General features: G+C 50.1%; 1 protein-coding gene across 2 annotated transcripts in view; it reads left to right on the top strand.

Annotated features, from left to right (window-relative positions):
- Positions 1-12,527, top strand: part of ndc80 (NDC80 kinetochore complex component) — a 225,356-nt gene that overhangs the window by 59,582 nt on the left and 153,247 nt on the right. For both annotated transcript variants that reach the window (XM_072482927.1, XM_072482926.1), the window contains one exon: positions 3,530-3,628. In XM_072482927.1, the coding sequence (XP_072339028.1) occupies positions 3,530-3,628 (99 nt within the window). The remainder of the gene's footprint in view (positions 1-3,529; positions 3,629-12,527) is intronic.

Here is a 12,527-nt window from a genome sequence, read left to right as displayed (position 1 = left end):
TCTCGGGTTACATACTTAACCTGGGCAGAAGTGAGGCGTTCCCAGTGAACCCAATGGGGGGAGGGGCAGAGCTGGAGGGGCTCCCATTTAAAATAGCCCAGAACAGATTCTGATACCTGGGATCCAAATAGCCGGAGACTGGACGCAGATCCACAAGTGAAACCTGACCAGCCTTGTAGAGGAAGTCAAAAAAGACCTACAGAGGTGGGGTTCACTCCCACTCTCCCTGGCGGGGAGAGTGCAGACGACCAAGATGAACGTGCTGCCACGGTTCCTCTTCCTGTTTAGATCCATACTGGTCTTCATCTCCAAGGCCTTTTTCCAAAACATATACAGTTTAATCATGGCGTTTGGGGGGTGAGAACCCGAGAATTCCCAAACTAACATTGCAAAGGAGGAAAATCAAAGGTGATTTGGCAATACCAAACCCACAGTATTGCCACTGGGCAGCAATGGCGTGGAAAGAGTGAGGGGATGGGTAAACAAACCCAATTCAAAGTGGGTGCGGATGAAGGAGGCCTCCTGCAAGGGGATGACTCTTGGGCTTTGGCTACAACAGCAGTCCAATCCCCCTCGGCAAAATACATATCAAGCCAAAATACATAACCGCCACACTGAAAACGTGGGCCCAATTGACAGCACTTCGTGCTGACTACAATATCCCCATGACTCCCATCTGCGGCAATCACAAATTCCCCCCAGCCATGCTAGATAGACACTACCTTCAGGAAATGGAGATGGATCGGAGGCGCACTGCCAGTTCGGAACTTCTTCTACGTAGGGCACAGACTAACGACACTGGACAAACTGACGGAGGAGTGGGAACTGCCGACAGGACAGGAAATGAAACACCTGCAAATAAAACACTTCCTCCGCAAAGAGACAGTAGGATACCACGGGGCCCCAGAGGGTCTATTAGAGGGTCTGATGCACGGGCAGTAAAGAAGGGGGACTATGTGGGAAATGTATGGACAGCTGCTGGACAGACCCCAAACACCATTGGACGAGACCAGATGGAAATGGGAGGATGAACTGGTGACAGAAGTGGGGTGGGGACTCTGGAGCGAGGCACTGAACAGGGCCAACTCCACCTCCTGCTGCGCAAGGCTCAGTGCAGTTCAAAGGGGTGCACACCTGACCAGAACCCGAATGAGCAGGTTCTTCCCCGAGGTGGGGGACAAATGTGAACGGTGCCAGAGGGGTCCAACCAACCACACCCACATGTTCTGGGCTTGACCGAAACTTGCGGGGTTCTAGACAGCCTCCTTCGAGGCAATGTCCAAGGTTGTGAGGGTGAAGCCATGCCCAATTGTGGCAATCTTCAGGGCATCGGAGCAGCCAGAGCTGCACATGGGGAAGAGAGCCGACACTCTCGCTTTCGCTTCCCTGTCACGCGCTGAAGAATCCTGCTCAGCTGGTGATCAGCATCACCCACAGCTGCAGACTGGCTTGCTGAACTTTTGGAATTTCTCCACCTGGAAAAGATTAAGTATGACACCCGAGGGTCGGAGGAAGGCTTCTTAAACGCATGGGGGGAGTTTGTCGACCTGTTACGGAACCTGTTCGAGGCCAGCGACAACGGGTAAGATGTGGAAACGGGAATGACAGAAAGAAAAGGGAGTAGAAAAAGAAAAATAAAGACTGGGGGAACCGTAGGAACGTGCAACCCGGGGGGAGTGGGGGTGGAAGAGGAGAAAAGGCTGGAGAGACAAAAAGGGGAACAATGTGGGATGGAGAGGGAAACAAAAGTTGACGGGAGAAGAAAAGAAAGGGGGGAAGGGGACAGAAAGGGGGGCAGGAGGGACCACATGCCGAGTCAGAGGGTGGCAGAATGTAAATAGGATAGATTAAGGGAAGGACAAGACGAACCTTTCTGTATACCATTCAGAACGGTAGCACAAGTGACTAGCACTGTGGCTTCACAGCAGCAGAATCCCAGGTTCGATTCCCCGCTGGGTCACTGTGCGGAGTCTGCACGTTCTCCCCGTGTCTGTGTGGGTTTCCTCCGGGTGCTTCGGTTTCCTCCACAGTCCAAAGACGTGCAGGTTAGGTGGATTGGCCATGCTAAATTGCCCTTTGTGTGCAAACTGTTAGAAGGAGAAGGAGCAGTTATTGGGTTACGGGGATAGGGTGGAAGTGAGAGCTTAAGTGTGTCGGTGCAGACTTGATAGGCCGAATGGCCTCCTTCTGCACTGTATGTTCTATAATAATAAACACGGCCAACAATGTCAATAAAAAGATGTTAAAAATTTTTTTTTTTAATTTCACCTATGCATCGTGGCCCACTCATGCGTTACCTGAATCCCCAAGTACCAGAATCACTCCCTTACCACCTTAAATGACAAAGCCCCCAGGTTCGCCCCCACCCTGCTGCATTCACCAGGAACACCTCACTTTTCCCTACATTCAATTTATAGCCGGAAAGGGCCCCAAACCTCTCCAGTAAGCCCATGATCTGTCCATGCTTTCTAATGGGTCCGCCAGGAATTGATCATCGGCATGCAATGACACCTCTGTGCCTGACCCGAACAAAGTCTCACATACAGATAGTGCGGGGCTTGGTCCGAAATTACTATTCCAGCACCTTCCGCCCCCATCAGCGCCGTCCAGCTCACCACAAAAATGTCAATCCGTGAATATACTCTATACATATGCGAGAAGGAGTACTCCCTCTCTCGCGGATACTCAAACCTCCACGGATCCACCATCCCCATCCTCTCAATAAACCCTTCCAGCGCTCACGGCATTTCCAACCTCCCCATCAACCTACTGTTCAACCTATCCACCAGCAGCTCCAATACACAATTAAATTCCCTCTCCCCAACCACACATAACCATTATTAAATCCAGGATCGCCCCTAATAGCCTATTCATGAATCCGGCATCATCCCAATTAGGTGCATACACGTTTACCAATATCACTGGAGTCCTCACTAGCACTCCACTCGCTATCACAAACCTCACTAACTCACCAGTAAATCCCGCTTTCTTATTCATCAGTATGGTGACCCCCCCGACTTCAAGTCAAACCCCGAGTGGAACACTCAGCCCACACATCCCTTCCTCAACCTCACCTGATCTTTCACCCAGAGTTGCGTCTTTTGCAGGAAAATCATCTCTGTGCTCAAACCTTTCAAATGCACGAACACCTGGAGCCACATAACTGGCCCATTTAGCCACTATTCTCACCGGAGGCTTCCGCTCCGCCCCCCCCCCCCCCCACCCCCAGAGTCCACGATCATCACCCTTGGGTTCCACCCACCCAAGATGGCCGCCCCACCCGTCCATGACCAAACTCGCCCTTCTTAATTGCCACGTCACCTCTTCCCCCACCTCCTCCTAGACTGGCCATCCACCGAACCACCGCCACCCCGGACCCACTTCATTTCTGTTCACAAGCATTTCTTGCTAGCAGGGCGACTCCCACCTGCAGGCCCTAACCCAAAAAAACACCATCACCACTCCCTCTACACACCTCCCCTGCAACTTGCGTGACTCTAACAATTATTCTTATTTACTTTTCCCACAGCTGTTGAAATCCGTTGATCCAGATAAGATCCTCTTTGGTGCGGATAAGGACTGGGATGGAGTAGAGAATGTGACTAATGACGGTGTTCACAATAATAGGGTACGTAATCACTAATTATCGTCTAACGATTTATGCAATTCATCAGTTTTCCTTTTGCCAGTAAAAGGTTACCCTAATCCAATGTACACATTTTAAATAACAATTTTAATGTTGTTTTTTTAATTAAATTACATTAAAATTTAATTAGATTTTAATTAAATTAATTACATTTTTAATTACAGAGTTATTTGCTGTCATATTAATAAGGAAGAACAAATGCTTAGTTAAATACAAATAGTCTGCAAATTGGCATTTAAATTGTGCTGCTTCACCTTTTGTTAAATTTGCAAAAATAGCATCTGCCATTCGGCTCCGATGTTTTCTTTCATGGGCAAAATGCAGTAAGTTCCTTTAAAATTGCCACAACGTGAAGTCTGGTCATTGAGGTTGCATCCAAAATTGACTTCACAACTGCTGAGTCTGGTTTTGAATTTGGGAGTTGAGGATTTTTAAAAAACTACTTCCTTGAAGTCTTTCTTTTCCTTTCTATCTTCGATGTAGTCTTTCATTTCTAATGTTATTTCTCTCTATGTGAACTGTGACAAAGACAAACTATCTTTTTGTGCCCTGTTTGCAGCCTTTGAGACAATTAATCTCATCAGCCTCCTCCAAACATTGTGTCAGGGTAGGAAAGAAGCCCCTGAGGGAAGGAGAGAATAAAAAGAATAAAGTATGGGCAAGGGAATAAATAGAGTTATAGAACAGTCGTTAAAAAGATAATTGAAAACAAAGTTGCAAGAAGTTGTATTAAAAGGATTAAAATGTCAGTACAGTGCAAATAGTGTCTAATAAAATGGGAACAGTGGGGTAATCATGCGCTGAAAGGGCAGACATAGGGATCAATGAAACATGTATATAGAAAAATCAGGACTGGGAATTAAACATTGCAGGGGATAACAATTTAGGAAAGGTAGAGAGGGAGGTGGCGTAGCCGTAATTAGGGAATTGAGTAAACAACATAAAATAATCACGAGAGATTTCAATTACCCTGATATTTATTGTACAGAATAAGTAGGTAAAGGAGATAAAGGAATTGACTTCCTACAATATGTACAGGATGCCTTTCTAACCCAATATGCAAAACACCCGACCCGGGTCGATTCGTTTATATCTATTAATGAGGTATGAAGCAGAACAGATGTAAATGTAGGAGAACATCTAAGCAATTGTGACCATAGTATAATATGCATTAAGATGTTAGAGTAGGATGAAAACCAGGTTATTGGTGAAAAGCTGATTTTGAGGGGCTGAGAAAAGGACTTGGGTAAATAACATGGACAAATTAGTAAAAAACGATGGGAACAAGGCAGTATTCAACAGAATGCAGGGAAAGTATATTCTGCCAAAAGCAAAGAACAAGCTAAACACTAGTGAGACTCCACAGATTAAGAAAGATTAATAAAGTAGTATGTACGTTCCCAACCGGAGACCATGGCATAATCCGGAGATTGACGCCTGACGGAAGGCCAGGTCAGAGGCGTTCAAGTCAGGTGACCCTGACCTATACAAGAAATCCAGGTACGACCTTCGCAAAGTCATCCGGGATGCCAAGAGACTGTATCAAAACAAGCTAGAGTCACAGACTAGCGTTGCAGACACTCGTCGGTTGTGGCAAGGCTTAAACAACATAACTGGTTACAAAGTGAAGCAGAGCAGAATCTCTGGCAGCAGTGCAACTCTCCCTGATGAACTCGACGCATTTTTTACTCGGTTCAAGCAGGAAGCAATCAAACCGTTGTCGACTACCCAGCATCCCCGGACACACCCACATCCACCATCACAGCCTCCGAAGTCAGATCGGCCTTCTTGAAAGTGAACCCTTGGAAGGCGATGGGCCCGGACGGGGTCTCTGGTCGTGCGCGGAGCAGCTGTCAGATGTGTTCGCGGACATCTATACCTCTCCCTTCTCCGTCCCGAGGTCAAGAAGACCACCATCATACACCGGTGCCAAAGAAGAACCAAGCAACGTGCCTCAATAACTATTGCACGGTGGCCCTGACATCGATCGTAATGAAGTGCTTCGAGAGGTTGGATATGAGGCACATCAACTCTATATTCCCAGAATGCCTAGATCCACTGCAATTCACATACCGCCACAACCGGTCCACAGCAGATGCCATCTCCCTGGCCCTACACTCATCCCTGGAGCACCTCAACAACAAGGGCTCCTACATCAGACTCCTATTTATTGATGACCGCTCTGCCTTCAACACCATAATCCCAGCCAAGCTCATATCAAAGCTTCAAAACCTAGGACTTGGCGCCTCACTCTGCAACTGGATCTGTGACTTCCTGACCTATAAATCACCACCAGTAAGAATAAACAACACCTCCTCCACGATCGCCCTTAATATCGGGGCCCTGCAAGGCTGCGTAGTTAGCCCCCTACTGTACTCCTATACACACACGACTGCGTGGCAGTTTGGCTCCAACTCCATCTACAAGTTTGCTGACAACACGACTGTAGTGGGTCGGATCTCGAGCAACGATGAGTCAGAATGCAGGAGGGAGATCAGAGAACCTCAACGACAACAATCTCCCTTGATGTCAGCAAAACTAAATGAGTTGGTCATTTGCTTCAGGAAGCAAAGTACTGTGCATCAACGGGACCACGGTGGAGATGGTTGACAGGTTCAAATTCCTAGGTGTGCACATCATCAAAAATCTGTCCTGGTCCACCCACGTCGACGCTAGACCAAGCAAGCACAACAGCACCTATACTTCCTCAGGAAACTAAGCAAATTCGGCATGTCCACAATGACTCTTACCAATCTTTACAGGTGCACCAGAGAAAGCGTCCTATCTGGCTGCATCGCAGCCTGGTATGACAGCTGCTCGGCCCAACACCAGAAGAGAGTCGTGAGCACCCCAGTCCATCACATGAACCCGCCTCCCATCCATTGACTCTGTCTACCCCTCCCACCGATTTGGGAAAGCGGACAGCATAATCAAAGATCCCTCCCACCCAGCTTACTCACTCTTCCAACTTCCATTGGGCAGGAGATACAAAAGTCTGAGAACACGCACTAACAGATTCAAAAACAGCTACTTTACCACTGTTACCAGACTTTAAACAACCCTCTTATGGACAGATGGTCTCATGGGCTGGTCTGATCTCTTCACACACCTTCACCCGATGTCTGTCTATATATTTATATTGTGTATGTTTGCCCTATTATGTATTTTCCTTTCATGTACGGCATCATCTGTTTGAGCTGTACGCAGAACAATACTTTACACGTGACAAACCAATCCAAAGATTTAAGGGAACAATTGAGGATTTAAGAAATAGGCAGCAGAGGAGTGCATGCCAAGGGAAAATACAAAGAGATTAGGAGATAAATCCAACAACAATTTGGAAGCATGAAATTAAATTATAAAGTAGCATAAAACAAAATAGTAAAATATTTCATGGCACAGCATTAAAAATGGAAGGCTGTGATGGGAATAGGCGGAGGCCTATCAGATAATAGGGAGATGGTAAATAATTGGATCATTTTGGTATTGATATACAAGCGATAAATGTGACATTGGACGATGGGATAAGTACAGTCAAAATAAAAAGAGGGGACTTCCGGTGGCGGCTATGAAGGAGTAAGTCGCACATTTGGTGGCTCCCGCTCTGGTCGGACTTTTGGACCTTTCCCCCGGACCTTTTTCTGGCTTTAGATGGTGAATTCGAAGGCTGAGGCAATTGGGCACCATTTCCACGTATTAGTGTATGGAGAAAAGAACCAGAAGTGCACGAAAAGGCAGAAATAAAAAGTTAGCCAAGATCTGTGCTGAAACTGCTGCAGGAGACAGCATGGCCGAGTACCGGACCCCTGGGGTGGCAGCGCAGCGACCAACGGAGCAGTTGATGCAGGTCATCCAGGACGGTTTTGCCAAGCAGAAGCGGGACTGTTTGGACCCGATTAAAGAATCGATCGATCGGCTGGAGCTCCGATTGGACGCCCAGGATCGGGCGATCCAGAAGGTTGAGAAGGCGCTGGCTGAGCAGGAGGAGCATCAAACAGCGGTGGAGCTGGAGGTGGGGATGCTTCGGGACCAGCAGAAAAGACTTCTGGAGAATGTGGAGGACCTTGAGAATCGGTCCCGCCGGCAGAACTTAAGAATTGTCGGGCTCTCGGAGGGGGCTGAGGGAGCGGACGCTGGGACATATGTAGCGGGTATGTTTCAAAAGCTGCTATGGGGGGCGTATTCCCCCGACTGTTGGAGGTGGACAGGGTGTATAGAGCGCTTGCGAGGAAGCCGCGAGCGGGGGACCCTCCGTGGACAATGGTGGCGAGATTCCATAGGTTCCTGGACAAGGAATGCATTCTTCGGTGGGCCAAACGAACGCAGAGCTGCAAGTGGGACAACAGTATCCTGCGGGTGTACCATGACCTGAGTGTGGAGGTGGCGAGGAAGAGGGCAGGCTTTAACCAAGTTAAGTCAATCTTCTTCAAGAAGCAGGTGAAGTTTGGACTGCTGTATCATTATTTTGCGTCGCCCAAAGATGCGCTGGACTTTGCTAAAAGAAAAGGCCTGGTGGGGGTCTGAGAACTCTCGAACGTTGAGGCAACTTGTTGGCCTATATTGGGCCCCTTTTTTTCTGTTTTAAATTGGTTTTGTCTCCTCTTATTGTTTTGTTTCTGTTTTTGAGTTCTGTTTAAGAAGGCGGGGGGGGGGGGCGGGTATTTTCTGTTTTCGGGTTCTTTATTCGGTGGATGTTGGCAATGCCTTTTTCATTGATGTGCACTTTTGTGTGGTGGAGATGTGCCTATTTGAGTTTTGGTGGGTGGTGTGGTTTTTTTTTCTCTTGCTGCTGGGTGTTTGTCTGGGGATTGTTAGATGAAGGAATTTGTTTGTATGAGTGGGGGGAGGGGACCGAGGGAACAATAGGTGGGAGACTTCTTGGCGGGGGCCACCAAGCTAGCTGGGTGAGCTAGCTCACGGAAGCACAGTGGGGGTGTACATATGTTTAGTTTACGAGATGGGTTAGGTTTTAGAGTAGCGTTGGTGGGGGTGGGGGGGTTCTGCTGACGAGGGAGGTACTTTGGTGTAGGGACACTAAGGGGGGCGGTGGCCACCGAGGGGTGGGCCGGAGGAGGTGCGGCGCAGGAGCTGGGGGCGGGCCCAGCAAACGGAATGCCTGACCGACGGATTGGGGGGGGGGGGCATTTTGCCCCCCAGCTACGCTGATCACCTGGAATGTTCGAGGGTTAAATGGGCCGGTAAAGAGGGCACGTGTGTTTGCGCACCCGAGGCGACTGAAGGAGGACGTGGTAATGTTGCAGGAGATGCACCTTAGAGTAGTGGACCAGATTAGATTGAGGAAGGGCTGGATCAGCCAGCTTTTCCACTCTGGGCTGGATACAAAGACTAGAGAGGTTGCGATCTTGATTAATAAGCGGGTGACATTTGAGGTGGGCAGAATAGTTTCGGATGTGGGGGGTCGATATATTATGGTTAGTGATAAGCTGCAGGGGATGAAGGTAGTGCTGGTTAACGTATATGCGCCAAATTGGGAATTTATAAAGAGGATGCTAGGGAAGATACCGGACCTGGACTCGCACAAGCTGATCATGGGAGGGGACTTTAATACAGTTATTGATCCCGGCCTGGATCGGTCACGCTCAAGAACGGGCAGGGTGGCAGCAATGGCAAAGGAGCTGAAAGGGTTCATGGAGCAGATGGGGGGCGGGGGAGATCCCTGGAGATTTAGGCAGCCGAGGGCGAAGGAGTTTTCTTTTTACTCCCACGTACATATGGTGTACTCTCGGATCGACTTCTTTGTCTTGGGTAGGGCTTTACTGGCAGGGGTGGTGGACATGGGGTATTCGGCGATTACGATCTCGGACCATGCTCCGCACTGGGTTGACGTGCAGGTTCGTATGGATAGCAAGCAGCGCCCGCAATGGAGGTTGGTGTAGGGCTATTGGCGGATGAAGCGGTGTGCGAGAGGCTGAGGAAGTGCATGCTGAATTACCTGCGGGTAAATGATACGGGGGAGGTCTCAGCAGCGGTGGTCTGGGAAGCGCTGAAGGCAGTGGTGAGAGGAGAGCTGATCTCTATCCGGGCTCACAGGGGCAGGACAGATAGGGCAGAGACGGACCGACTGGTAAAAGAGATTCTACAAGTGGACAGGAGGTATACGGAGGCTCCAGAGGCAGGGCTTTTAAGGGAACGTCGGAGGCTACAGGCAGAATTTGGCTTGTTAACCACAGGGAGGGCAGTGGAACAGCTCAGAAAGGCAAGGGGGGCGATATACGAGCACGGTGAGAAGGCCAGCAGGATGCTTGATCAGCAGCTCAGAAAGAGGGAGGCAGTTAGAGAAATAGGGAAAGTTATTGACGGGGATGAGAACTTAGTTGGGGACTCAGCAGGGGTGAGTAAGGCTTTCCGGGACTTTTACAGCAGGTTGTACAGGTCGGCACCCCCTGCGGGGCAGGAGGGGATGAGGCACTTCCTGGAGGGGCTGACTTTCCCGAAGGTGGATGGGGAGCTGGTAGAAAAATGCTGGGGGCTACGATTGGGTTGGAAAAGATAGTGGCGGGCTTGAAGGCCACGCAGTCGGGTAAGGCCCCGGGTCCAGATTGGTACCCAGTTGAGTTCTATAAAAAGTTCTCCGAGATATTGGGACCGATGCTGTTGAAGATGTTTAACGAGGCTAGGGAAAGAGGGCTTCTGCCCCAGACGATGTCACAGGCCACGATTTCGCTTATCCTGAAATGGGACAAGGACCCGGAGCTATGTGGGTCTTACAGGCCGATTTCCCTGTTGAACGTAGATGCCAAACTGTTGACCAAAATTCTGTCCTCTAGGATTGAGGACTGTGTACCGGATGTTATTGTGGAGCATCAGATGGGGTTCGTTAAGGGCAGGCAGCTGGTGGCTGTTAAACGTGATAATGATGCCCCCGGAGAGTGGGGAGGTGGTGGTCGTGGTCGCGATGGACGCGGAGTAAGCTTTCGATTGGGTTGAGTGGGATTATTTATGGGAGGTTCTGAAGCGGTTCGGATTTGGGAGGGGCTTTATTGACTGGGTCAGGTTGCTGTACCAGGCTCCTGTGGCAAGTGTACGGGCGAACAGGACGACTTCAGACTACTTTAGACTGCACCGGGGGACGCGACAGGGATGCCCCCTTTCCCCACTGCTGTTTGCGCTGGCTATAGAGCTGCTGCAATTGCTCTGAGGGCCTCGAGGGGCTGGTCCGGGGGTGCGGTGGAGCACAGCCTCCCTGTATGCTTTTGTACGTTTCAGATCCAATGGAGGGGATGGAAGAAATTATGGGAATTTTAGGTGAATTCGGCCAGTTTTCGGGGTATAAGCTCAATATGGGGAAGAGCGAGATGTTTGTGGTCCATGCAAGAGTTCAGGAAAGGCGATTGGGGGAACAGCCGTTCAGAGTGGTAGGGGAACGTTTCAGATACCTAGGTATCCAAGTGGCGAGGGGTTGGGACAGGCTGCATAAATTGAACTTGGCCCGGTTGGTGGAGCAGACGAAGGAGGATTTCCGGAGATGGGATGCTCTCCCGTTGTCTCGGTGGGCAGAGTTCAAACGGTAAAAATGGCGGTCATCCCGAGATTCTTATTCGTTTTCCAAGGTCTCCCCATCTTCATTCCGCGGTCCTTTTTTAAGCGGGTCAATAAAGTTATTGCGGGCTTTGTGTGGGGGGGGCACGTCCCCGCGAGTGAAGAGGGCAATGCTCGAGCAGAGTCGGGGGGAGGGTGGGCTGGCGCTGCCGAATTTCAGCAATTATTACTGGGCGGCTAATATATAGCCATGGTTAGGAAGTGGCTGGTGGTGGTGGTGGGGGGGCAGTCGGCATGGGTATGTATGGAGGCGGCTTTTTGCAAGGGTACAAGTCTGGGGGCGCTGGTAACGGCGCCTCTGCCGTTCCCACTGGCGCGGTACTCCACCCGTCCAGTGGTGGTGGCGGCCCTGAGGGTCTGAGCGCAGTGGAGGAGACATGTGGGAGCAGAGGGGGCATCGGTCTTTTCCCCAGTCTGCGATAATCACCGGTTTGCCCTGGGGAGGATGGACGGGGGGTTCCGAATTTGGCGGAGAGCGGGGATTGAGAGGATGAGGGACTTGTTTATAGAGGGGAGCTTTCCGTGTATGAGGGCGCTGGAGGAGAAGTTTACACTTCCGGGGGGAAACAAATTTCGATATCTGCAGGTGCGGGACTTTCTGCGGAGGCAGGTACCAACCTTCCCACCCCTGCCGCTAAGGAGAATTCAGGATAGGGTGGTTTCTAGAGGATTGGCAGGAGAGGGGAGCATTTCGGACATGTATAAGGAGCTTATCGGATCGGAGGAGACGCAGACCGAGGAGCTGAAGCAAAAGTGGGAGGAGGAGCTGGGAGGAGAGATAGAGGAGGGCCTCTGGGCAGACACGTTAGGAAGGGTCGACGCGACCACAACATGTGCCAGGCTCAGCCTGATCCAATTTAAGGTCGTGCATCGAGCTCACATGACAATGGCCCGGATGAGCAGATTCTTTGGGGTGGAGGACAGGTGTGCAAAATGTGCGGGGGGGCCAGCGAACCATATCCACATGTTCTGGGCTTGTCCAAAGCTGAGGGGATTTTGGCAGGGGTTTGCCGATGTCATGTCCAAAGTATTAAATACGAAGGTGGCAATGAGTCCAGAGGTGGCGATTTTCGGGGTGTCGCAGGATCCGGGAATCCAGGAGGAGAAAGAGGCAGATATTATGGCCTTTGCTTCCCTGGTAGCCCGGAGGCAGATATTACTAGCATGGAGGGACTTGAAGCCCCCCGAAATCGGAGACCTGGCTATCGGACATGGCTGGTTTTCTCTGCCTGGAAAAAATTAAGTTCGCCATGAGAGGGTCATTGTTAGGGTTCGCCCGGAGGTGACAACCATTCATCGACTTCTTCGCAGAGAATTAATC

Source organism: Scyliorhinus torazame, chromosome 18 (assembly GCF_047496885.1).
Source record: "Scyliorhinus torazame isolate Kashiwa2021f chromosome 18, sScyTor2.1, whole genome shotgun sequence".
Classification (NCBI taxonomy): domain Eukaryota; kingdom Metazoa; phylum Chordata; class Chondrichthyes; order Carcharhiniformes; family Scyliorhinidae; genus Scyliorhinus; species Scyliorhinus torazame.
Note: the sequence above shows the minus strand (reverse complement) of the source record. Positions and strands in the feature narration are given on the sequence as shown.